At 50.9% G+C, this 27178-nt stretch overlaps 2 protein-coding genes across 5 annotated transcripts; one reads left to right on the top strand and one right to left on the bottom strand.

Moving 5' to 3' along the window:
• Positions 1 to 510: 510 nt before the first annotated feature.
• LOC122677653 (Holliday junction recognition protein) lies at positions 511 to 13631 on the top strand. 4 transcript variants are annotated; one of them, XM_043877846.1, is made up of 9 exons: positions 511 to 674; positions 892 to 958; positions 3547 to 3602; positions 5297 to 5390; positions 6201 to 6265; positions 7562 to 7654; positions 8287 to 8365; positions 10042 to 11584; positions 13347 to 13631. In XM_043877846.1, exons 1-8 carry the CDS (start codon positions 579 to 581, stop codon positions 11559 to 11561), a joined length of 2070 nt encoding a protein of 689 aa, XP_043733781.1. In that variant the 5' UTR covers positions 511 to 578; the 3' UTR covers positions 11562 to 11584; positions 13347 to 13631. The 4 variants fall into 4 exon arrangements, with proteins under 4 accessions (XP_043733781.1, XP_043733783.1, XP_043733782.1 ...); XM_043877848.1 differs by lacking the exon at positions 13347 to 13631 and adding an exon at positions 12248 to 12303; XM_043877847.1 differs by lacking the exon at positions 13347 to 13631 and adding an exon at positions 12243 to 12302.
• Positions 13632 to 18078: 4447 nt separating this feature from the next.
• On the bottom strand, positions 18079 to 26616 carry LOC122676833 (maestro heat-like repeat-containing protein family member 2A). The gene is given in 12 exon segments (XM_043876387.1): positions 18079 to 18267; positions 18756 to 18821; positions 19076 to 19178; positions 19929 to 20060; positions 22279 to 22434; positions 22965 to 23150; positions 23238 to 23426; positions 23429 to 23484; positions 23596 to 23661; positions 23956 to 23990; positions 25252 to 25331; positions 26518 to 26616. Coding segments are annotated over 12 exon segments (1290 nt in total). The 3' UTR covers positions 18079 to 18145.
• Positions 26617 to 27178: the final 562 nt, after the last annotated feature.

Genomic DNA, 27178 nt, shown 5'->3' with positions numbered 1-27178 from the left:
AATAAATGCATGTTCACTCTCCTGCCTCCTTGCGTGTTCGTAATTCCGTGAGGTCTTTTTCAGCTCTTGTTAACGAGGACCCGAGGCGGGAGGGGCGAGGAAGCCGGCCCTCGGGCAGGGTCCACGGCCACGTTCAGGTGAAGGGCTGCCTCCCGCCCACCAACAGGCGTCGAGTCCCAGGGCAGGTCACCTGGACATCTCCGGTTCACGACAGGGGAAATCTTACTCGTCTGGCTCTGCTGATGAACAGGTACCGGACTCGCCCAAGTAACACCGCGCCATCAAACTCCCAGCGCGCAGCTGCAGACCGCTTCCCACACCCCCACCCCTCCTCCTCCCCTAACCGCTCCCGGGGCACGCCACGGGCAGGGCGGGATCGGAAACGCGGGGACGGATTGGCCGGGAGGGAGAGATGCCACCTGTTTGAAACGCCCAATCAGCGATCGGTCTTTCAAGAGACAGCCAATGGGAGGCTTGAGGGGCGTGTCGGAAGGGCGGGCGTAAGCTATTTGAATCGCTACGCGGGCCGATGTTCCCCGTTCGGCTTCCTGCTGGAGTGGGTCTCTGGCCTCTGGGCCATGGAGGGCGAGGTCCTGGCGGAGGACGAGCTGCTGCGGAAGCTCAGGGACAGCCGCTGCCGCTTCCAGAGGCGCATGCAGCAGTTGATAGAGAAGGTGCGGCCCCTCCCGCTAGCGGGATGGAGGGGGCGGGAGGAGGAGGCAGGGACCGTGGGGCAGAGGGACGGGGCGGGGTGGGGAACCGGGGGGTTGGGGTGGGGGGTGCTTCGGGGCTCCGTAGACTTACAGCCTCGCGCTGGCGCCTTCTCAGCCCGGGTCAAGGGTTCCTCTCCGCCCTCGATCTGATGGGATGCCCCTTCTTCCTCTCCCGCAGTACAACCAGCCCTTCGAGGACGGCCCAGTGGTTCAGATGTCCACGCTGACCTACAGGACGCCCCAGGGTACGAATCAGCACCACCACCCCCCCTTCTGAATTATTTATGGTTAAGAGTGTAACTGGAATAGTGTCTTAATAGAGTTTGAAATGCTGTCCCTGCTCTTTTGAAAATAAACCTGTTCACCTAATAGGCATTAATACATCACTAGTTCCCTTGAACCTATCAATCACTTGAATTACCTATTTCCAACAGTTACCTATGAAGACAGAATTCTGATGACCCATAGATGCATCCTGGTTAAAAATGCCCTTGTCTGGGTTTGGCATCCCTGCTGGTCATTTAATAGCCATCTCAGCTTGGGCTCATTGCTTTAGCCAGATTGTGAGTTGGTTTCTTCATCTGTAAAGTGGAAAGATAATGACAGTAACAGCTGCTTGGCTAGATATTGTGACAGTTACAGGAGATGGAGCCTGGCACTAGTGAACACTCTATTGACTGTTATTTGACCTGTTTGACTTGAGGTTCTGAGTACTTTGGAATTTGACCTGCATCTAAGGAGAAGGAGCCATCCTGTTTGATGGTTGATGTTGCAAACAGACTTAAATCATGGATTCTCTTGGGTAAATAGCTGGAAAAAGTTTGCACTGGGTGAGGTCAGTGTCTATCATTCAGCCTTGTGCGTGCGTACTGAGTTGCTTCAGCCATGTCCGACTCTTTGCAACCCTGTGGACTGTAGCCCGCCAGGCTTCTCTGTCCATGGGATTCTCCAGGCAAGAATACTGGAGTGGGTTGCCATGCCATCCTCCAGGGGATCTTCCTGACCCAGGGATTGAACCCACGTCTCCTGTGTTGCCTGCATTGCAGGCAGATTCATTACCGCTGAGCCACCCAGGAAGCCCTTCAGCCTTATTACTGACTGAATTTTACCTACTAATGAAAGTGAATCTCAGACCCTGTTCTGGACAGACAGACACAAATCAGTTCCTGATGAAATGGAATCCTAGCTCTGCTTTCTTAGCTGGACCAGCCACACCCTAGGTGAGAAGTTTTTATAGACAGAAGCTAATGTATTCCAACGGTAAGTTTTGTTCATCTGGCCTGTGTCTAACCTGAAGGCTGGACACAGGAGTATGTAGAAATCATCCCTAAGTGTGCTATCAACAGGCTTTAGTGTGTTCCCTTGACCTGTTTATGGAGGGATGGGCAGTGTCTAGAATATTTTGCTCAATCCACGTATCTTGAACATCACTAATTTTACCTGTGAAAACTCATTTCGGACTCCAGTTAGATAAGAACAAGAATGGTAGCCAAAGCAGGAAGCACTTTAGCATGTGGAAGACCTGGAGAGCTTGTACAAACAGATTCACTGACAGTGATGCTAAATGTGAATTGGGTGGTTCTGTGTTCCTACAACCTCCTAGCTGATGGGAGCACAGCTCCCCTGACCTGTAGCTTTCCCTGGAGAGGTACTCAGGGAGTGGTCTTCCTGATTATGTGCTAGCTGACCACCCTTGCAGGGCGAATTCCTGTAATTTAAAACAAGTTCCAATCTACACTGTAGGGTAAGCTTCTAACAGTCACAGGTTTTTGATTCTCAACAACCCTGCAAGGTAGGCACTATTAAGATTGTTATTTCATAGAAGAGATTACAGCAGAGAGAAGTCAAGGAGCTTGCCCATGTCACTCAGCCAAAGTAGCAAAGATTTGATTTGAGTCCAAGCATCTCTATTCAGGGGTCACTCTGTTCTGGAAAGGCCAAAAAGCATAGTAGAGAGTCACTCCCCCTGAGTTCCCAGCCTGGTCACACCACGAGGATAAATAGCCTGGGCTGGTCATTTCACTTTTTCCTCGCCTCTGTCTCCATCTATACAGTGAACTTGATGAGTGTCTATCCAAAGGAATTAGGAGTAGCATACGAGGCATGTGTCTCTGAGTTGTGAATGCTGAATGGGGTGTACTTGGAGAAGATTTAGACTAGAGCCTGGAACAGTAAGCACCAAGTGAATTTTTGCAGCTGTTATCAACAACCATCTCAAACCTCACAACTCAATGATCCATTCTTTATTAATTTGAATTACCTTAGGAGCCAGTGGAGGTTTGGGGAGTATCTTGCCCAGATTCTGCTGGCTCGTAAGTGCAGGGCTCCAAAACTCAGCATTTACTCCTGTGCCTATGACTTGTTCTATAATGTGTAGATTGCCCCAAGGAAGCACTTATTCTGTCCATGGAGTAGAAAGTTAGCCCTTGAAAAGTGCTTTTAGTATCTCTCGCTCTCTGTAGTATATAGATTGCTCTCAATATATGTGTTTTGAGGACAGTGCTTGGCATACGTATGTTCCTTGTTTCTGTTTCATTTCTGGCTTAATCCTGGGTTCAACGAGCTGCTCCCTACAGGCAGGAGAGATTTTCGTTCATGATAAATTTGTCAGGTGTGGATTTTTGAAATCTCACAGAGATGAGATTTTCATCTTTGAGACTTTCAACCTCACGAAGACAAGAAACAAGAGAATGTCAGTAATGTGGCTTGGTTATATCTTGGTCTTATTAGATCTTTCCTTTGCCTGTCCCTTAGGTTTTCTTTGAGTACAAATTAAGCTGAAGCTCAGTGTTCATGATGACTTAAGTGGTAATTACTATTTGTTTTTTTTAAGGATTGCGAATTTGGGGTGGAAGACTAGTGAAGAGTAGCAGCACAGGACACATGCAGGTATTTAATGTCAAGTTTTATTGCCAGCATGCCTTGCTGGAGAGGAAGGTTGATGTGAATAAAGGTGGAGATGAGCTGGAACTGCACCCAGCGGCCACTGGGGGGCGGTGTTCCATGGTTTTCTCACCTTGTGTTCTTAGTCGCTCAGCCGTGTCCAACTCTGCAACCCTGTGGACTGTAGCCCGCCAGGCTCCTCCATCCATGGGGATTCTCCAGGCAAGAATACTGGAGTGGGTAGCCTATCCTTTCTCCAAGGGAACTTCCCAACCCCTTCCCTGGTGGCTCAGAGGTTAAAGCGTCTGCCTGCAACGCGGGAGACCTGAGTTTGATCCCTGGGTCAGGAAGATCCCCTGGAGAAGGAAACGGCAACCCACTCCAGTATTCTTGCCTGGAGAATCCCATGGACGGAGGAGCCTGGTGGGCTACAGTCCACAGGGTCGCAAAGAGTCGGATACAACTGAGCGACTTCACTCACTCCTGCGTTGCAGGCGGATTCTTTTGCCAGCTGAGACTCGGGATGGAACCAGGGTCTCCTGCATTGCAGGCAGATTCTTTTAGGGTCTGAGCCACCACGGAAGCCCCTTTGTCATGTTACCTGCCCTGATTTCTTGTGTGTAAGGATTTACTGAGATGCATGTCTTCTGCAACTGTGACGCCTCCAGACACAGGACAGCTCCGGAAAACTCCATCAGGTCCCACCTCTCCCAAGGCAAAGGCAGTGACATCCCCGAGGCAGAGCTCACAGACATCTAGGAGGTGATGCCCTAGGCCCGCTCTTAAAGGGACAGGCCTTGCTGTGTTCTCACTCGGTTCTTGCAAAGCTAGGTGGGCCTAAAAGATTTTAGACAATCCGGGATCTTGAATTCTCAAATTTCCCTAACGAGATCCCATCCATGGCATTAGTTATGGTTACTAGCAAGGCTTGGAGAGGGGAATGGCAATCCACTCCAGTATTCTTGCCTGGAGAATCCCATGGACAGAGAAGCTTGGCGGGCTACTCTCCATGGGGTCGCAAAGAGTCCGACACGACTGAGCGACTAATGCAACGCAATACAACTAGAAAGGCTGGTGGGCTGATCAGGCTCTCAGGGGGGCGGGCGGGGAGTGTACCACCTCCTCGGGGCCGGCCTGCTGACCACGCCACAGCCTGAGTCCTGGTCAGGACAGCTGACCGCCCTGTAGCCGGATTCAGCTGGAAGGCGACTCCTCACGCCAGGGTCCCACCACACACTGAAGCTTTTAAACGAATTGTAGGCCTTTACAACATGGAGATCCAGTCACTGTTAAGATGAAAAGTCACAGAAAATCCCCCAGGGGCCTCTGGAATTTCCAGCTTCTACCTGAGGATCTGGGGACTGTGCTGTCCTGTGTGGTTTTGGCCCCGAGCTCACTGCCATGCCAGGGCCGAGCTAGACCTGGTCACTCTCACTTTCCTGCTCCCATCACTCACCATCCAAGTGGTTTCTGAGACAGCAGCCCTGGGCACCACTAGAGGAAGAAAGCTCTGTTACTTCTCCAAGGGGAAGCTCAACTATCTGCTAGGAGTCTTGAGGCCTTTGATGCTGGAATGTTCTAGAAGAGAAACCCCTGGAAAACTGCCTTTTCTCTCATACACTAAACGGGGGGATCAGAGGTGTTTTACTTGACAGTGGCTTTGAAATACGTTACGTCTGAACCAAGCTTATCTTGTCAAGGTCTCTCCGGTGAAGACGGATGGCAGGACAGAAGGGCCCGTGCAAGTCCCAGCCAGAGATCTCGAGCTGTCCCCGCCTGACACACCAGCCGACGGTGAGTGGTCCTGGTGCTGGAAAACCGTGTCGGGGTGGGGGGACTCGTGGCAGGACATGTGTTTCTGTCTGCCTCCACACTCCAAGTCTAGGCTCCTCGCTAGGACTTTCTCCAAGTGTATTTGAAAAACTAAAACCTTTGAAAAGTCCCTTGGTGGTTCCTTCTCAACTCATCCAGGGAGCCATCTCACTCACAGTTACAGCGTGGTGCTGGACACAGAAAGACCCCGGAGATGTTTGCTCATGGGTGTCATTGGTTTACCGGTATTAATCCAGATTTCAACTTCGTAAAGCCTTAGGTCCCCGAATTCCCTGGGCTCCTTAAAATAATTAGAAGTGGTTCTTGAGCTGAACTGTCTAGTGTGGTAACCACTAGCCAGCCATGACTATTCGAATTCATTTAAAATGAAGTCAAATTTAAAATGCAGTTCCCAGCCTCACTAGCCGTATTCCAAGTGTTCAGCCACCATGTGCGGCTCGTGGCTGACATCCTGGACATCAGAGGGGCAACTTTTCCACCGTTGCAGATGGTGCTGGCCTACGGGCACTCAACTTTCAGGATGAGAGGCCATTGAAAGAGCAGAGGTCTTACAAGAAGCTGCTTTCCTGGTGTCCCTGACTCGGGGCATATTCCTGTTCTGATGGCTTCTCTGCATGGCGATAGATGACCACATCCCTGTTATAAGGGACTGCTTGAAGCAACAGGAGTTTTCACTGCAGTATATACCAAGTAATGCCAAAACTATCCTTGGGAGAAAATATACATGCTTTCTTAAGACATTCTGATGGAAATTTCCTCTTTTGCTTTTAGATTCAAAAAGCAGTGATGCTGATACAACTTTCTTCCAGGAAGAAGTGATTGCTGGGAACTTAATGGTGAGCCCTGCCTTTTGTAACGAAGGGACGGAGTTGGGGTTTGGGGACAGTCGAACATTCTCATGACCGGCATGTTCCTCCAGGCCCCTTCTGAGGCTCACTCTTTGCTAACGCCACCCCTCAAGTCTCAGCGCCCCCTGTTCAGATCCCTAAGGCAGCAAGTTGCCCCTTCTCAGTTGAGCACTTACGGCCTGGGTTCAGGCCTGTCTCACTGCACCTTCGTCAATGTTGGGTGCTGCTCCCTTTGCACACAGAACAACCCCAGCTGTGGTTCCCAGTGCGCCCTTGACCTTGAAGGACCTCGCCGTGTGAACAGTTGGGTTCTAGGTCGGTCTTACCCCGTAGAGACGGTGTCACAGGGGAGGTGCTCTGGGGAGTGTTTCCAGGTCAGCCCTCGAGATGGACGAGAACGCACGGGACAGAATCTACCTGAGTCTCTGACCTGCCCCCTGGGTCAGATGCTGGAAGAGTTGACGTGTGGTTTTCCTCTAAACTCATTCCTTTAGTACAGAGGTTTCCCATGCACCCAGGTGTGACCTGTCATGTCTAACTAGAATCGGAGGGTGGCCCTGGGCGAGGAGAGGGGTGCTTTTGGAGGTATTCTGTGGGAGTGGTAGTGAAGGGGAGAAGGTAGTCGAGGTGTCAGCCTTTCCCTGGGGTGTCTATGTTACCCCCACTCCAGCTGCAGCCCCGGGCCCTGACTCCGCCCCCAGACGGTGCACAGCAAGTGAGGGACAGGAGCGGCCACTGTCCCTGTCCCCGGAGCTGGACAGTGAGCTGCTTTTTTTTTTTTCTTTTCTAATTTTATATTTTGGATGCAGCACATGGAATCTTAGTTCCCTGACCAGGGATCGAATGCATGCCCCCTGCAGTGGAAGCACAAAGTCTTAACCTCTGGACTGCCGGGGAAGCCCCTGAATTTCTTGTCTGATAGACACACCAGCTGGGATCGGTCCTACTAGTGTGTCCTAAACTCACCTACAATTATTGATTCTTTTTTTTTTTTTTTCTGATGCTAGTCATATTGTCAAAAACTTCTCCAAACTGGTATGTTTTGTCTATTTCCTTTTGAACTGGTCCCACTGGGTAAATTCCCTAGACTCAGATTCCAGGTCAGGTAGATTTTCAGAGGGGCTGGAACACTCTGTACTGCTAACAGCAGGAAGTGCAGAAGTGACTTCGAGGAACTCCGTGTAAACCCATATACATTGATGACCGTGCCAGTGTGTTCCCGAATCCCAGAGCTCAGCCATGCCCACCAGCGCTCACAGATACTGACTTCTGTCTCGGTGTCAGCCTGCAGTGCCCTGGAGCCCTTCGAAAAATGAGCTGAGAAGGAAGTACTTGACGCAAGTGGATATCCTACTGCAGGATGAAGGGTGTTTGGAGGTAATCTATGTCCTTGAGTGTGTCCTCAGAGCAAACCATAGGCTAGAGACCCAGTGAAGTGTGATTATGTCTGGTTCACTCCAGAGCCTGTAAAGACCATCTCAGTTTCCAAACTCTTTCCCTCACAGCCTCCCCGATGCCTGCTCTTCCTGAGTAGACACTCCGGGTCCCCTCAGGCAGCGGAATCGGCTGCCCACCGTGTTCTGGGCAGCTCACAGGGTCCATTAAGGCTCCAGCCCTTGGGCAGAGGGCTTTGAAGCTGCATAGTTCATCCCGGTTCAGTCATGCTCAGTCTGTGGTTGGGAGCAGTTCCTGTGGGCTTGGCGCCGGGGGGTGGGGGCAGCCAGAGCTGACACTTAGCAACGCCTTCGTTAAAGTCATTTGCTTTGGCTTCCCTGGTGGCTCAGACGGTAAAGCGTCTGTCTGCCTGCAACGCAGGAGACCTGGGTTTGATCCCTGGGCCGGAAAGATCCCCTGGAGAAGGAAAGGCAACCCACTCCAGTACTCTTGCCTAGAAAATCCCATGGACCGAGAAGCCTGATAGGCTACAGTCTGTGGGGTCACAAAGAATCAGACGTGACTGAGCGACTTTTCTCTTTTCTTTTTGTTAAAGTCATTTACTTTGGTTTCAGTGTGCTGGTTACAGAGAGGGAAAGGACACCCATGTGACCCTGGCCCCGTCACTGGCCTCACCCACCAGACCTGCCCAGGGTAAGTATGACACAGAAGCAGCCCATTCACTTTCAGTAGCTCCATGGCGCCTTAGCTGGGCACCGTCCCCCACCCCACCCGCGTTCACTGGGCGTGTTTCATCACCATGAACTGCTAGAGACACGTGCGCCTCAGTGGTGCATCATTACTCTCTAAGAAGGGAAGTCCCCTTGTTGGCATTCTTCTGTAAAACAGGCTGAACTCTGTCCCTTCTGTTCCCTTCTTACCCCTTACTTTATCCTCCCCAACATGCTTTTCCTTCTAAGTTTTCCAGAGTCAGTAAGAACTCAAGGACTTTTTTTTTTTTTAATTCACATATTGGAATCTGTTGTCCATTTTCAACCCACGTGCAACCTGGAGGAGCCCCTTCCACCCTGGCTTTGGATCCTCTGACCTGTCCCCGGGGGGTTCTGAGCCCTTCATCCCCTGCCCTGACTCCAGAGTGGCCTCCCTCCTCCTTGACAATGATACTCATGTGGTTGGTTGCAAAGCACCAAGTAGCCTCAGAATCACAGCACCTGGTACCGACTCGGCTTGACCATGAGCCGAAGAAGGTTCCGGATCTCCAAGCAGCATTTTTATCCTCAGACCTGGTCCCACAGGGGGAGCATGTTCAGAGTTATTTGGATTCTATTTTCTCTTCTGATTGTTGTCAGTATGACATAGAGATAGGATCATTTTTCCTTCCTATATTCATCTTTAGAGTTATCCTCATCTTTGTTGTTTGATTTCACTTTTTTAATATATAAAACATTTTACATGATGAAAAAGTCAAAGCCGTGTGAAGAGCTGTATTCAGGAGTCCTGTGTCTTCCTCCTGCTTCCCCACTGACTCAGCTGTAAAGAATCTGCCTGCCGATATAGGAGACGTGGGTTCGGTTCGATCCCTGGGTCGGGAAGATGCCCTGGAGAAGGAAATGGCTACCTATGCCAGTATTCTTGCCTGGGAAATCCCATGGACAGAGGAGGCTGGTGGGTTACAGTCCATGGGGCCACAAAGAGTCAGGCACAACTGAGCGACCAAGCAGCAACAAATCCCTTCCCCATACACTCCTGTCGGCAGGCAGGGTCATTATTATCTGGTTTCTAATTAGTCTTTGACAAGGGAACCATTTCTAAACCATCATACAGGGAAGAAAGACTCCTTTTAGGAAGGTCAGTGGACAGTGAATTGTTTTGATGACTAGGGAAAAAAATCTCTGAGAAGAGCCTATTCCCAAATATTTGTGAAATTTTGTTGCTTTTGTTTTTTTGTATTGCTTTAAAAACAAAAAAATCACAATGTTATACTCCTGAAACTAACATAATGTTATATGTGAATTATATCTCAGTTAAAGCTAATAACTTTTTTAAAAAACCCATGCTGGTCATGATCCAGCCTTCATTTCCCTGATCTCTGCATATGAAAGTGTCCGTTGCTCAGTCGCCGCGGGCTCTTTAGGACCCCATGGACTGTAGCCCGCCAGGCTCCTCTGTCCATGAGATTCTCCAGGCAAGAATACCGGAGTGGGTTGCCATGCCCTCCTCCACGGGATCTTCCTGACCCCAGGCTCGAACGCTGGGTCTCCAGCCTTGCAGGCAGATTCTTTATCACGGGAGCCACAGGGAAACCGATCTCTGCGTGTGGACGGCTGTAAATGGTCACGTGGCTTTGCCTTGTGTGTATGTTTCTCCAGGATACTGTGGGGATGTCTCTGAAGACAGCCCTGGTGGTCCACTCCAGCTGCCTCCATCACCCAGGGAGGGTGACGCCTCTCACTCCTGCTCAGCAGGCCTGGCCGTGGTGCCGAGGGGCGACGGCATCCCCTTACAAGGGACTGGTGGCGAGGCGGAGGACGTGTGCAACGCGACGCTCAGCGACCTGTACGCGGGCATGCTGCACTCCATGAGCCGGCTGCTGGGCGCCAGGCCCTCCTGCATCATCTCCACCAAGACGCTCATCGGCCAGAACTGGAGCTCCAGGCGGAGGCACAGGTGTAAGGGCAGAATGAATAGAACGAGCTGCCGAGGAGGAGGGCGCTCTCGGCGGAACCCCCAGGAGAGACGTCCAACTTGCTCCAAGCCCCTGAAGGATGCAGTGGCCTTAAGAGATCGCGGCAACTTGCCCGATGTTTCTGCCTCTAAGATGGGTTCAAAATCAGGAAGGGCTCTTCTCAAAGTAAACAAACCCCAGATCCATACATTCGCTTCACCTTGGAAGGAGCTTCAGGAAATGCCCCGGAAGCATTTGTCATTGACTTACTTAGACTCCAAAGCGGTGTCTCATCTTGATCAGGAAAACAGGTTCGTGACCTTAAAGTGGTTGATTTCTCCTGTAAAAATAGCTTCCAGACCCAGAATCCTGCATGGCCAGGCGGGGAGTCGCTTTAAGGAAATCGAGATCAAATTTGACAAGCTTCATCAGGAGTATTGCTTGAGTACTGGGAAGCGGCCCAGCCTGACTTACCCGCCCGGCTCCTCAGCCGTGGATGTGTACCGAGGTGGTCCCGCAAGCCCTGGTAGCCCCCAGGGCTTAGAAGCCTACGGGCTGAGCAGCCCTCTCCGCAGATCAAAAGCTAAGAGGCTGAGTGAGGCCTTTGAAGGCCTGAGCAGAAGATCCATCAGAGAGGGTAGCTGCCTGCCGAAGAGTGGTCCCTTCCCCTCACTTTCAAAGACCGGCCCCACACACAGTCCAGGCCGCCCAGAGCAGACCGTTGACCTTGTTTGTCCAGGAAGTGATCTGGGAAAGTTTCAGAAATCGGTACCACTCAACAAAGCCATTTCACTACCCAGGGTACAACCTCTAGGCTTTGCCAGGGATCGCTACGATGATATTAAAGAAAAATTTGACAAGCTTCATCAGCAGTATTGCCAAAAGTCACCCGAGCAGACACAGGCGCCTTCAAATAAAGCACGTGCAGCAGTTCAGTATCAAAAAGAAGGCTTCTCAGGAAAATTCAACCCAGACTCTGGCTGTCGGGGTCCCCCAAGCTTGTCATCCTCACCCCAGCAGAGTGTAAGAAGCCCCCTGGCTTCCCACACAGTTGGGGCCCCTCTACCTATAGACGCTGCTCTTGCTGCCGGGTTGGGCCATCAGGTCCCCACAAAGCGACGCCGATTATCAGACCCTCAGGTGTGCGGAGAGGGGGCCGGACCCTGGGGTTTCTCACCTGCGGGCAGAGCCGTGCCAAGGCCCGCGGAGGAGGTCGACTCTTAAAGCCCAAATAGAAAGAGAAGAAGGTGCGTTTCTGTTTGCTGAATGTGGGTGTCTGACGATTCTTAGGTGCTAATTTTTCAAATGTTCTCCCAAATACTTTTCCTTCTTCCAACATCAGCATTTTTACACATTTCCCACTGGAATGCACTTTGGGGGTGTTTCTAAAAAGTGTCCCTTAAAACCCTATCCATCCTCGGCAAACTGCCATCTCCAGCTTCTTTATCTCACACTCAAAAAATTGCTGTTGGACGTGAAACTGATCTGGGAGTTGCGACTCTCTGGTCACTTCTCACTCCTGCGTGGGAACAGAGTAGGAGTCAGCCCAGAGACAGCCCACAGCCTCCTGCCCTCCACATCAAAGCCCCCCCGAGCCCCACCTCAGCCACGGGTTAGCTTGTGCGGGTCCCTTAAGCTGATGCTTTACTCTGTGGGCACCATTTTCCCCAGAGACAAGCTGAGGAGGTGGTGGACAGGCTGCTGTGAGTTCCTAAACTTCCTCAGGTGGGTGCCAGCTTTCCCAGCGAGCATTTCAGCGCACCACATGTGGGGCTCCTGACAATGCATCTGACTCCATGTCACTCCGCAGGCTGATGGGCTCTGACTGGGTTTGGTTTGGCAGCTCCTTCCAGAACCATGATACAAACATGCTTAACCGTTTTCTGTATTTTTTTCTTCTTTCAGTTCAGTTCAATTGCTCAGTCGTGTCCAACTCTTTGTGACCCCATGGACTACAGCACGCCAGGCCTCCCTGTCCATCACCAACTCCTGGAATTCACCCAAACCCATGTCCATTGAGTCGGTGATGCCATCCAACCATCTCATCCTCTGTCATCCCCATCTCCTCCCGCTTTCCATCTTTCCCAGCATCAGGGTCTTTTCCAATAAGTCAGTTCTTCACACCAGGTGGCCAAAGTATTGGAGCTTCAGTTTCAGCATCAGTCCTTCCAATGAATATTTAGGACTGATTTCCTTTAGGATGGACTGGTTGGATCTCCTTGCAGTCCAGGGGACTCTCTACTTAATTTTCTCAGCTTAATATTATATATTTATTGAGGAAAATGACCAAATGTTCATGAGCTGTGAACCCAAGCTCCATGCACCAGGCTGTGTTGACCCCTTTTTACACCTTCCTTCTTTAAGCCCCACTAGAACCCTTTGATTAGATAGGTTCTGTCCAATGGGCAGTGCTAGTTCTTTTAATAAATAAGGAAATGTGGTCTTATGTGTGTGTGTGTGTGTGTGTGTGTGTGTGTGTGTTCGTGTTCCAGCTGTCCCGGGTCTTATTTGCAGCATGGGAGTTCTTAGTTGCCCCACACAGGGTCTTACCCCGCCCCCCCACCAGGGACTGAATTGGGTCCCCAGCATTGGGAGTGTGGAGTCTTAGCCATTGGGCCACCAAAGAAGTCCCCAAGTCCTGAATCCATACAGGCATGCATGGCTGGGCCAGGATTTGAAAGCCCATTGTCTTTACCACCAGTTTGCACTGCCTGCTTGAGGAACTACTGTTATTATTTTTCCTTAATTATTCCTTAGGGTATTTATAATGACTCAAATATTCATGTATATTCAATGGAGTAAATATATCTTCCCCTGGATAAGAGAATGGCTACCCACTCCAGGATTCTTGTCTGGAGAATCCCATGGGCAAAGGAGCCTGGTGGGTTCCATGGTTTCACAAAGTGTGGACACGACTGAATGACTAACACAAATAAATAACAGCTATGCTTGGGGGTCTGGCACTGGGAATTCTAGTGAAATTGTACTCAATTTTGTTTTTCCCCCTAGAGGAAAGAATGACACATCTTTCAGGATGGAAGAGACAAATGATTTCGTGTCAGAAGAACTCAAAGCTGAAAATCTATTGCCGAGTTATTTCGGAGTATTCCCTCTTTGCATTAACTGATTTTTGTGTATTTTTTAATTCTCAAGAACACGCGAGAACTTGCTTCACTTATCTGCCCTTCAAAGCAAATTTCAGTGAAATTGGTTCCATTGACATGACTCTGGATTTTTGGAAATTTTTTGAATAAAGTTCCTCAATTAAAATTTTTAATGTTATTCTTTATATGCTGATTTTTCTCATATTTGCTCTGTTAAATTTAGACATGACCAGAAATCCTCCTTTACATTTCCTATTTCCTTAGAGAAGTTGTTTCCTCTGAAACCTAGGTTTAAGCCCTAGAAAGAAAGTACAGCTGCTTAGTCTTTTAAATTCATACCAGCAGGACTTGGCATCTTCCGTATTTGTTATTGTTATTCACTCTCTAAGTCATGTCCAGCTCTTTGCAACCCAATAGACTGCAGCAGGCCAGCCTTCCCTGTCCTCCACACTCCCAGTGAAAATTGCTCAGTGGTGTCCAGCTCTTTGCGACCCCGTGGACTATAGAGTCCATGGAATTCTCCAGGCCAGGATACTGTCTCCCAGAGTTTGCTCAAATTCATATCCGTTGAGTCGGTGATGCTATCTAACCATCTCATCCTCTGCCACCCTCCTCTCTTGCCTTCAGTCTTTCTCCAGCATCAAGGTCTTTGCAGTGAGTCGGCTCTTTGCATCAGGTGGCCAAAGTAACGGAGCTTCAGATTCAGCATCAGACCTTCCAATATTAGGAGGTAGTAAATTCAATCACGGTTCAACTCACCCATAAAAGTAATTCCAAACAGCTTGATATTTTTAGATGAAAACATAAATAGTTCTGTGATGGTCCCAAAACACCTGCAGCCACTTAACACCTGTGACATCTCAGGATTTTTATTGGAGCTGTTTATAATAGAGTATCACAGTGACTTTTTGTTTTGTTTTTTAACTTATACCCTTTAGGTTTGTTTACTTTTTGGATACACATAGCATTTAAAATAATTTTAATAAATTCAAATATCCCTTTTAAAATATTTATGTATTTATTTGGCTGCACCTGTTCTTAGTTGCAGCATGTGTGATCTTCAGTCTTCATTGTGGTTTGTAGGATCTAGTCCCCTGACCCCAGCCCCCTGCATTAGGAACACAGTCTAAGCCGCTGGATCACCAGGGATGTCCCAACACTTAAAATTTTTAATTCTTGTTTTGATCTTTTTCAGTTGTGAAGACAGTTTCTCATCTAGGTCATCATAAGATACAGATGGTTAAAATTTACTTATTTTTAATTGGAGGATAATTGCTTTACAATGCTGTGCTGTTTTCTGCCTTATATTAACATGAAATCAGCCATAGGTATATGTATGTCCCCTCCCTCTTGAACCTACCTTCCACCACCTACCCTTTCCCGCCCCCTCTAGGTTATCACAGAATGTTGGATTTGAGCTCCCCACATCATACAACAGATTGTCACTGGCTGTCTAATTTTACACATGGTGATGTATGTGTTTCAATGCTGCTCTCTCAGTTCATCCCACCCACTCCTTCCCTCTGTGTCCACAAGTCTGTCCTCTCTGTTTGCGTCTCCACTGCTGCCCTGCAGACAAGTTCATAAGTACCATCTTTCTAGGGTCCATATACATGTGTTAATATGTGATATTTGTCTTTCTCTTTTGACTGACTTCACACTGTATAACAGGCTCTAGGTTCATCCACCTCATTAGAACCGACTCAAATGCATTCCTTTCTGTAGCTGAGTAATATTCCATCGTGTATACGTGCCATGGCTTCTTCATCCATTCATCTGTCAATGGACATCTACATTGCTTCCACGTCCTAGATATTGTAAACAGCACTGCAGTGAACATTGGGGTACATGTGTCCTTTTCAGTTATGGTTTCCTCAGCGTATATGCCCAGTAGTGGGATTGTTGGGTCATATGATAGTTTTATTCCTAGTATTTTAAGCATCTCCATACTGTTCTCCATAGTGACTATATCAAGTTGCATTTCCACTAACGGTGCAGGAGGGTTCCCTTTTTTCCACACCCTCTCCAGCATTTATTGTTTGTAGATTTTTTTGATGATGGCCTTTCTGACCTGTGTGTGTGATACCTCATTGTAGTTTTGATTTGCATTTCTCTAATAATGAGCGATGTTGAGCCTCTTTTCACGTGTTTATCAGTCATCAATGGGTCTTCTTTGGAGAAATGTCTGTTTAGGTCTTCTGCCCACTTTTTGATTGAATTGTTTTTCTGGTATTGAGCTGAAGGAACTGCTTGTATATTTTGGAGATTAATCCTTCGTCAGTTGTTTAGTTTGCTATTATTTTCTCCCATTCTGAGGGTTGTTTTTTCATCTTGTTTATAGTTTCCTTCGTTGTGCAAAAGCTTTTTAGTTTACTTAGTGGACAGTAACTTTTAAATAAAATATTGCAAATATTCACAATACAGTGACAAAACCCATGTACCAACATCCTGAGTAAATGGTTGTTAATACGTTGCTGTGTGTAGTGGTTTTTTAAGTTGATTAAAGTTGCACCCCTTTCCTTCCCATCCCCCTGCCCGAGGTGACCCTCTTCCTGTATGGATGTTCCCTTTCCGCCCACAGCTTTACACTGCAACGTCACCTGAGTGTTTTAGCCAGCTCTGCTGCCATAACAAAACACCAGAGACCGGGTACTTACACAACAGAACTTTGCTTCTGGAGACGAAGGCTGAGATCCAGGAATCAGCACAGCTGGGCTCTGGGAGGACCCACTCCCTGGTCTGCAGCTGCCTACCTTCTCGTGCCACGTGAAGAGAGAAGGAGCTACCTCGTGTCTTTTATAAAGGGCACCAATCTTATCATGGGGGCCCCACCCTCATGACCTCATTCAAGCCCAGTCACTTTCCAAACCATCCTCCTACTGGCTTTTCCAGCATCCTCTTGTGACACTGTTTTTTTAATTTGCAGTATTACTGATTTGGGCATATTCTCTTTGCCAATCTGCTTATATGAACCAACCTAGTTTTATATAAATTGCAAGTAACTTCTTGCATTTGTGACTTAACTTTACAATATTTTATTGTACAGAAGATAAATGTACTTTTAATTTTTATGTTGATATGTTGTATTTTCATTTTTATTCAAGAAATTTTCTTTTTTTTATTGCACTGCATAGCATGAGGCTCTTAGTTCCCCAACCAGGGACAGAACCTGAGCTCCCTGCAGTGGAAGCTTGGAATTTTAATCACTGGACCACCAAGGAAGTCCTAGAAGATATATTCTAACCTAGAAAGTTAATCCTTTATTTTTAACTGGTTTCTCTTATTACTTTCAAAGGACATCCTACCCTACTCTCAGGATCAAAATGACTATATTGTCTTAAATTTTTGCTTTCTGAGTTTAGGTCTATAAACCGTCTTGAAATGTTTTCACAGGCATGAATGGAATTGATCAGAGACCTGACTGTGTAATCGTACGGCTTCCCCTAGGACCTATACCGAAGGGCACATTCCTTTCCGGCTGTGTCAGTGGGACTTGAGTCTTCCAGCAGCCACCATCTTCATCACTTGGCAGGAAATAGCTTCACTGTCTATTCCGTGGGCACCACCAAGAGTGTGAGACCAGTCTGCCGGGAAGCCTGCGGTGCAGGTTGGCTTTCTGGACTGCTTTGGAATCCTCCCATGCATGGGTCCAGGGTGGTGACCACCTTGGGCTGTTACAGTGGGGCTGGTTTGGAAATCCCCCCTTCATTTGCTCTGGGGACAAGCCAAGACTGTCCTGCTGGCAGCATGAGTGTAGAAGAGATTCCCTGCCTTCTCCCCCTGCCTGTTCCTTGGACTGGAAGGTACTTCCTCCCTTTGACCCTTCATGGGTTCTGCTCCAGGCCTCGCTGCGTCCCTTCCCATCCTGGCCCAGTGGACCCTGATGTGAAAGAGACGAGGGTGGATGGCGTGGTGTCACTTCCGCCCGGAGGCCCCCCTGAGTCACACCCTGGGCACGGGCACCAGCACGGCCCTCCCTGGTGGCCGCCCTCCCTCACCCCGGGTGCATCGTGGTCGCTGGGAGATGACTCCTTTCCCTTTAAGAGCGGGGATCCTGGAAGCAGGGCTGGACAGCAGCTGGGCTCCCCTGGCCGCCCCAGCACAGAGCCTGGCAGTGGACACAGCATCCACGTGAGAGGAACTGAAATGCAGTGAAGACACAAAGGGGACCGCAGATTCCCTGGCCTCACACATGCGTGCGCACACACACACACACACTTACACGCACACACACACACACACGCTCACACACACAAGCATGCTCACACACGTGCATACACACACACACCTCACACACATGCTCACACACATACACTCACACACACACACGCTCACACACACATGTATGCTCACGCACATGCACACATGCGCGTGCACACACGCGCGCACTCTCACACACACATGCACACATGTATGCTCACACACGCGCATGCACAAACACTCAGGGGACACAGGACTGAAATTCCTGCTAGGACTGAAATTTCCTTTCACCCCACTGTCTCAGCTCTGGGGCATCATCTCCTTGCAGTCAGGAATCTGCTCTCCAAATAGCAAGGGAGGTTTATTTCAAGGGGAGGAAAGAAAGGGGCACTGATTATCTAAGTACAATACTTTTTCTTACAAACGGAATTAAAAGTGGTTCGCGGTGCTGCGGTGGGGTTTGGCCCCCAGGAGAAAGGCAGGTACGTTTTGCACTTGGACCACCTAGGCGATTCCTTCAGGTGAAGCCAAAAGCCGCTGCTGACTGCAGGTATCCAAGATGTTGAGAGTCTCCAGGGCTGCCCTCCAAACCCCAGGATCTGAGTCCAGCTGTAGCTCCTGGAGAGCTGAGAGTGAGCGTGTGAGGAGGAGGATGGGGACCCCTGAAGCCAGGGCCTCGTCCTCCGCCTGCCCTGGGCAATGCTGATGAGAGCTGATTGTGGGGCGAGGGGCTCATGGGGCTTTGAACTTCATCCCCACCCCGAGTGTGAATTCGGAAGATGGCAGGTCAGTCGTGTGTCCACACGCATCTCCCATTCCTGGGGACTTCCGTCCCTTCAACAGGGACAGGATGATGACCCCCAGGCCCCAGCTGCTGTGTGGACCCACTGGAGGCATCGATGTGTATGACCGGGAGCAAGCAGGGGGCACAGGGAACCATCAGGGCTGTCTTCCTAGAAAGACAGGTTCATCCCCTCTCTGGGCCCTGGGCATCCCCACCCCCCAACCCAGATACAACCAGGACAGCTGATTCTCCCCTCCAGTGGTTTCACTAAGCTCCCAAATGAGAGGAGTGGGCTCATTTTTGACTCACACTTGCATCTCCACTACTTACAATTCCGTAATGCTGGAAAATCCAGCTTTTTCAAGTAATGCGCAGACATCTGCTTCATAATAATTCCTAAAAGGATAGTCAGAAATGCCCATCGTATGAATATTAGGACAGCAAGAGATTTGGTTTCACCTGATGAGAGTTTCTGTTAAGGGTTTAGTTCAGGACGTCTAGCTCAGCATCGGGCAGGTATGAAGTGCCATGGGACACACAGGGTGGGCTCCTGCCTGCCCCTGAGTCCCAACCCCTGTCCCCACTCCAGACCTGGGTCTGACCAGATGGTCTTCAAGGTCCCTCCTGCATCAGGAGACCTGCCGGCTCACCTGCCAAGTTACATGCAGCGATTCTGATCCTTGACAAGTTGCTTTTAACATAGGTCATTGTTTCTAGCAAGAAGTTGTAGAGAACGGCAGGCTTTTTCTGAGTCTGCAAAAAACAAGTGACACCCAGCACCATGGAAGAGGAGGTCATGCAGACTGGCTGTTCACAGACAGCGCTCATCTGCTCACAGATGCCCGTCTGTCTGATGCTAGAGGGTCTGCCCAGAGAGGGCAAGTGCTCATATCAAAGCCACACAGCAGGTTAGCAGATGGGCAACTTCAGGACCTTCAGGTTTCCGCTACTCTTTTCTTGCCCAGAGAGATTACACTCCCCACAACCTGCACTGTCCGATGGGGTAGCCACTGGCCACACATAGCCCTTGAGCACCTGAAACATGGCTTACTGTGGTTCAGTCACTCAGTTGTGTCAGACTCCCTGTGACCCCATGCACGGCAGCACGCCTGGCTTCCCTGTCCTTCACTATCTCCCAGAGTTTGCGCAAACTCATGTCCATGGATTTGATGATACCATCTAACCAATGTGACTAGTCTGAATTAAGTGTAATGTGCCTCCTGGATACTGAAGACAGTATCCCAAAGAGGTAAACTATTACATTAATAATTCTCTATTGATTGCCTGTTGAAATGGCAATGATTTGGAACTACTGGGTTAAATAAAACCTATTATTAAATTTGGTTTCACCTCTTTACTTTCTTCAACAGAAATCTTAAAGATGGGTGTGTGGTTTGCATTCTCTTTCTGTTGGACTGAGCTGGTCCCAACACCTCCTGTCTCGCAGGATCACAGGATGAAGCCCCAAGCCCCCGGGGCCGTCCCCTGCCTCAGCTTCATCACCAGGATGGAGCACAGGGTCATCTGGAAACCGGCCATCTCCTTGGGGGCGGTGGCGTCACTGTGGTCCGCAGAGCTCTCCAGGGCCCTCCAGCCCCAGAAGTGCACGCACTGAAAGAGGGTGGCCACACAGGCCTGGAGGACGCAGGACAGGAAGGCAGGAGAGGCGTCAGGCGGGCCTGGGGTTCACCGAGGGGCGGGGCGGGCGGGGCTGGCACCCCACAGTAAGCGAGAGGGCAGCCCCCCAAAGGCCTCAGGAAGCCAAAGCAGGGTGGTTGATGAGCCCCAGGGGGCTGCCTGGGACCCAAGCCCTCCTGGCCCGTGAGACACCTTGGGCACGTTTACTGAGAAGCCGCACGGGTGCAGATGCAGCCCCACGGCCCCCTTAGCCACTGGCCAGCACTGGGTGCCCTCAGCAGCCCTGCCAGGACCTACCCCTCCAGGAGCCTGGGGTGTGGGGGCCTGCCTGCAACCCCCCATCCCCTCTCCCCAGCTCTCCCTGTCCCCGTCCCCTGCAGTAACCAGGCCCCCTGGTCGTGGCCTCTGCTGGGGTTGGGTCACAGGAAGGTACTGGAATGGAGGGCAGGGAAGGGGGTTGGGGTGTCTGCTCCCCCAGGAGCAGGAGGGGCAACAGCACCCATGGGGGCCCCGTGCCGTGCTGGCCTCTCCTCTTTGTGGCTCCTTCATTAAAGCCTCTCATCCCCTTGTGGGGTAGGCCGTCACTTTCTTCCCAGAAGCCCTGCCTCCAGGAGAGTTGCTGATAAAACGTGAAAGGACTGTGAACTTTTGATAGAAGGCAGTGAGGATAAGGAAAGTGTTAATCGGTTCAGTCCTGTCCGACTCTTTGAGACCCCATGGACTGTAGCCCGCCAGGCCCCTCTGTCCATGGGATTCTCCAGGCAAGAATACTAGAGTGGGTAGCCATTCCCTTATCCAGGGGAGCTTCTCAGTCCAGGGATCGAACATAAATCTCCTGCATTGAATCTTTACTGTCTGAGCCATGAGGGAAGCCTTTGACTGTGTGGATCACAACAAACTATGGAAAATTCTTAAAGAGATGGGAATACCAGACCACCTTACCTGTCTCCTGAGAAACTTGTATGCAGATCAAGAAGCAACAGAACCAGACATGGAACAACAGACTGGTTCAAAATTGGGAAAGGAGTGCATCAAGGCTGTATACTGTCACCCTGTTAAATAACTTATATGCAGAGTACATCATGCGGAATGCTGGGCTGGATGAATCACAAGCTGGAATCAAGATTGCCAGGAGAAATATCAACCACCTCAGATATGCAGATGATATCACTCTATTGGCAGAAAGCGAAGAGGAACTTAAGAGCCACACGATGAGGGTGAAAGAGGAGAGTGAAAAACCTGTCTTAAAACTTAACATTCAAAAAACTAAGATAATGGCATCTGGTCCCACCACTTCATGGAAATAGATGGGGGGAAAGTAGAAGCAGTGACAGACTTTATTTTCTTGAGTTGCAAAATCACTGCGGACTATGACTGCAGCCATGAAATTAAAAGATGACTACTCCTTGGAAGAAAAGCTATGACAAGTGTAAACAGAATATTAAAAAGCAGAGGCAAATCGCTTTACCAACAAAGGTCTGTATAATCAAAACTAAGGTTTTTCCAGTGGTCTTGTATGAATGGGAAAGTTGGACCATAAAGAAGGCTGAGTGAAGAAGAATTGATGCTTTCAAAGTGTGGTGCTGGGGAAGACGCTTGAAAGTCCCTTGGACTGCAAAAAGATCAAACCAGTCAACCCTAAAGGAGGAAATCAACCCTGAATATTCATTGGAAGGACTGATGCTGAAGCTGAAGCTCCAATATTTTGGCCACCTGATGTGAACAGCCGACTCATTGGAAAAGACTCTGATGCCAGGAAAGACTGAGGACAGGAGGAGAAGGGGGTGACAGAGGATGAGATGGTTGGATGGCAGCATTGACTCAATGGATGTGAGTCTGAGCAACCTCTGGGAGACAGTGAAGGCTAGGGAAGCCTGGCGTGCTGCAGTCCATGGGGTCACAGCGTCGGACACGACATAGTGACAGAAAGACAGAAGAAAGGGCGGCTGGTGACGGCATCTGGGGAAGAAGGAAAGTACGCCGTGTTTCCCCTCACAGAGCCGAGACTCCTCAATCAGCCAGTTTGCAGGTTATCTTGACTGGTCCCTTTCTCAGCCTGGTGGGAGGAACCAGCAGATGGTGGCCTCTGGGGTCCGGGGAAGACTGAGGGCTGCGGGGGACACCCCAGCTAGCTGGGGCAGCAGCCTCGAAGCGGGTGTTCCTTGTGGGGACAGCGGGCCCTGGCCGTTGCCCACAGAGCCCAGGTGTATCTGACCTGGGCGGCATCGGAGCAGGGGTCCTGGCAATGCAGCATGAGGGGCACCCAGGCTTTCTTCACTTCCTGCTTGAAGAAATGCTTCTTGGAAATCCTGACCACCTGTGCCAGCTTCCCGAAGAGGATGAAGGCTTTTAAACGCAGGAGCTTGCTCTCCTGCAGCCAAGACGGACAAGCTATTTCTGAAACGTGGGAATCGAGAAGCCCAACAAAACCCCAGCCATTCGCCGTGGACTTTCTTAAATGCCTTGGTGCCTGCAAAGCCTTCTGGATCATTCCATCAGGATGGAGTGTCTCCCGCAGGGCTCTGGGGACTGGGCAGTATTCTGGTGTTTGTGACCTTCTCTTGCCTAGATGGGGGCTGTGCTGGATCTGATCACCTACCACCCTAACCTAGCAGAGTTGCCACCCCACATATCACAGATGTCCAAAGAGCATTTGTGCCTGGGAGGAATTAAAGTCAGGGGAGGAGGGTCCCATGGGCCCTAGAACAAGATTTTTTTTGTTAACCAGCCCCCGTGATCAGCCAATGGATACATCAGTACCCAAGTAGGAACTGCACCCCTTTTCATTCCAGGGCACCTCTCTTCTTTAGGGGATGGACAGTGGCCACCTGTCTACTGAGCAGCTATTCGTGGGGACCCCCGTGAGGGCCAGGGCCGAGCAAGGCGCCAGTGTGGACTCACGTTGTCAAAGAAGGCTCTGCACTGCTCGGAGATGGCATTGAAGGCGGACCCCAGGTCCCCTTCCCGCAGCTCGACCAAGACCTTGGCCAGGACCTCCAGGCCCTCGGAGGTCACGCTGGTGCTCACGCTGGGGCCCCGCAGGGAACTCAGGCACTTCTCCAGTAAGAGCTTCCGGTACTGCCTCACCTGGGGGGCACGGGGCCGTCAGCCCCCGCCTGGCTGCCCGGGACATGCCGCCATGGGCCCCCACCCCCGGCCCCGGCCCCCGCGGACCTTCCTGGGGGCGCCGAGGGCCATGTTGCCGAGGGCGCGCAGGGAGAGCACCCTCAGGACCTCGTCCTCCTGCTCTGCGCCCTTCTCCAGCATCAGCACCGCCCGCTTCAGCAGCTTCTTCTGGTGCAGGATCGGGTCACTCATGACCTGGAAAGGAGAACTGTTCACAGTCACCCCCGAGAGAGGCTCTCGTTCCTCAGCCTCAAAACGGGACGGGTGATGCGACTCGATGCCCAGAGCGGCGTCCCTGGGAACAGGAGAGGATTCACAGCTCCACCTCCCAGGCTCTGGGCTCCTCCGCCGCCAGCTGTGGGACCCTGGCAAGTCCCTGGAGCCCTCTGAACCTCAGCTTCCTCACCTGTCAGCCCACGTCCCTGAACAACTGCAGGTAGCAGCCCCCTCTCCACCTTTGCTGCCAGCTGGACTTCGAGTGAGAAAAACAGTCATCTTGTTAAACCGTGAAGATTACAGAGCGTATCTGTTACAGCAGCTAGCATCACCTTACACTTAATGAAAGAGCCTGCTCTACTTTGCTGCCCTGACCACCCCCAGGTGGGCCAGGACGGTGGGCTCCCAGCACTGCCCATGTTAACGTCAACTTCCAAGTCCTCACCCAGAAAATGAGGTGGCCCAGAGGGACCTACCTTAATGGACTCATTGCTCTCTCCTGGCGGCTGGAGAGAAATTACAGAGTGTATACTAATATCCATCAGCTCACTGCTTTCCTCTGTGGAGTAGAAAGGCTTCAGTTTGCTAGAGAAAGAAGTGATAAGAGGGGTGATCAGTGGGGAGCTGAGACCCTGCTCTGCCCAGTCTGGGGGAGGGGGTGGGAGGAGCCATGTCACAGAATGAGGGAGGGGCCAGCTTCTCTGTTTGGGGGTTCAGGCATCTGTCCCTCCCCAGGGGCCCTGGCTCCACCCACCAGGGCTCCAGTTCACTGTCTGTCTGTGACTGAAGGGGAGACTCAGGCGTCCACAGCCACCTCTCCTATCACTGTCGGCTCTGAGTCTCTCTCCTGTTCAGAAACATTCCACTGGTCCTCCCTGACTGCAACCACAGACTTTGCTTCTGGTTGGTCCTGGCCCAGGAGCAGCAGCAGCATCCCCTTGGAGTTTATTAGAAAATGCAAAATCTGTGTCTCCACCTCAGAGCTGCTGAATCAAAAACTCTGGAGTGGAGGACTCCCCTGGCAGTCCAGTGGTTAAGGCTTTGCCGTACAGTGCCAGAGGTGCAGGTTTGACCCCACACGTCTCGTGGCCAAAAAGCCAAAACATAAAACCGAAGCAATACTGTAAAACAAATTCAATAAAGACTTTTTAGAAAATGGTCCACGTTAAAAAAAAAATCTTAACAAAAACCAAAAAACTTCTGGAATGGAGGCCATCGTGTTTTAATAAACCTTTGGTGGTAGTGGTTAGCTGCATGATGCACACCAGCTGATTCTCTTTCTGTCCCCTTCAAAGGTGGATCTCAAGCCTAGTTGCATATTAGAGTCACAGGAGAGCTTTCTAAGGGCCCCAGGGGCCGTACCCAGGTCCAGGGATCCTTATTGAAGTCTTTGGTGGGGCAGGGTTGCAGAATTATTACAAGTTCCTCATTGGCTCTGTTTTGCTTCAGAAGGGAGAGTCACCCTCCACTTAAATTCTAAACTTATGCCTTCCAAAGGGGTCCTGTATTTCATCTTTCCGGGCCCTCCCACTCCTACCCAAATCCAGTAATTTTGTTTAAAGTGAAAGTGTTCGAATCCGACTCTTTTTGACCCCATGGACTATAGCCCATCCATGGGGTTCTGCAGGCAAGAATCTGGAGGGTTGCCATTCCCATCTCCAGGGGTTCTTCCCGACCAAGGGATAGAACCTGTGTCTTCTGCATTGCAAGCAAATTCTTTACCGCCCTAGCCTCCAGGGAAGCCCCAAAGGAGGTGTGACCTTCCCCCAAAGGCACCGAGAGGTGGTCTCAGACTTTGTCTGCAGCCCAGGGTGGCGCTGGGGGCCTGGCCAGGGGCCCGGCTCACCTCAAGTATGACAGGGCATCCACGGCCATGGTCCGCACGGGAGAAACCAGGCTGTCAGTCGGCTCTGCCTTGATGATCGCCTGCCGGGACAGCAGGGCAGTGACCGCCGGCCACCCGGAGTCCCACCATGGCCAGGGCAGGGGCTTGGGCAGACAGTGGCCACGATGGCAGGGGCACGCCCTGCATTACAGGCAGGAGGACCTGACATCGTACGACGGGCGCCAACACCACAGGCACTTTCATTCTTTTCATGGTCAGTTGGCCTTTGACGTTATAGGGGAAGCTGCTCAGTCGTGTCCAACTCTTTGTGACTCCGTGGACTATAGAGTCCATGGAATTCTCCAGGCCAGAATACTGGAGTGGGTAGCCTTTCCCTTCACCAGGGGATCTTCCCAACCCAGGGATCGAACTCAGGTCTCCTACATTGCAAGCAGATTCGTTACCAGCTGAGCCACGAGGGAAGCCCAGGGGGAAGCAGTAAAATCTCGTGGGAGGAGCTAAGATGGGCATGTGCGTCTCGCTCATTTCTGCCACTTACTGGCTGTGTGTCCTTGGGCAAATCGCTTCCTCAGCCTGAGCCCTTGCTCAGGTGTGAAATGAGGACTCGGGGCCTGGTTCACAGGGCTGTGCCAGGCTGGTGTGAAATTACGTGCGTGTCGCCCAACCCCGAGTGGGAGCCTAGTGAATGTCTACTTCTTTCTCAGGGCCTCCTGTTCCATCCGCATCTCCCTTCCCTCCAGGCTGCTGCCAGTGCAGCCAGAGGGTGTCCAGGGGCCAGGGTTTCCATCGCAGGCGAGTGGAGAGGTCTGGGGACGAGGGACAGGGGCTGACCCACAGCCTCAGGAGCCCCTGCCGCTGCCTCTTGGCTTTGCACAGCTGGTACTTTCTAGATCTTAACAAAGTTCTGGGCAAAAGTAGCTGGGTAAGTCCTGTCCATGGCAGAGGCCGACCTCCTGGTCCTGACTAGGGAGAAACGCGGGGCTAGCCAGGGGCTGACCATGGGGCTCTGTCTCCCAGCCTGGAACCAGACACCTTCGGGGCATCACCAGACTCGGGGGCGGGGTCTTCAGCCCCAGCTTCCGGAATGTTTCCTGGCCATGAAAACCTTGATCAGATATAAGAAGGTCACACGCAGAACACCGACAGTCAGGTCAAAGCAGAACTGAGACAAGCGGGGCCTCGGAGACGCCTGCCACCCCTTGGGCCTCAGATGGCCTCAGGTCAGCAGAGTGAGACCCCCAAACTGCCCTGGACAGAGTGGCTGACCATGATAATGCCAGTCAGGGTCGCCTTTTGAGCAAGTTGAAAGTCTTCCAGGTCCTTGATGTTCTTGATGGCATCAGTGACCTGCACCACGCTCTTCATGAAGGCCAGTTTGAGGCAGATGTCTTGTGACCATGATGAGGCGCAGGGAGGACCTTGTTGTGAGTGAGCCCCAAAGACCCCAAGACCGACCCCAGCTCCTGGACCCTGGGGCCACATAGAACACCCTCTCCCCTGCTGATAAAGTATTAGTTCAGGGGCACTCTGAGAGATGGTGGCCCCATGCTGCCCTTCAACAATCTGGCGGGGACATGGGCCAGGCGCTGGACAGGGCACAGCCCTCCAGTGCCCCCCCAGAAGGTGATGCATCCCCCAAACTCTCCATCCTGAGCCCGAGTACAGCAATGCCAGTCAGGGGGCACCTTCACTGACCAGAGGCTCCGAGCCCTGTGCATCACGGCAGGGGTAGAGTAAATCATGGAGGTCAAATCAGTTTTGCTTTTAAGGCATGCACAAACCTTCAAGACATCATGCAAAATGAGATCAACCAGTCTCTAAAGGACAGACACTGTGATTTCCGATTATTGAGATGCCTGGTGTGTCACCATCTAGAGACAGGAAGTAGGAGGGTGGATGCCAGGGGCTAGGGGAGGAGAACTGGGGA

This window comes from Cervus elaphus, chromosome 20 (genome assembly GCF_910594005.1).
Source record: "Cervus elaphus chromosome 20, mCerEla1.1, whole genome shotgun sequence".
Taxonomy (NCBI): domain Eukaryota; kingdom Metazoa; phylum Chordata; class Mammalia; order Artiodactyla; family Cervidae; genus Cervus; species Cervus elaphus.
Note: the sequence above shows the minus strand (reverse complement) of the source record. Positions and strands in the feature narration are given on the sequence as shown.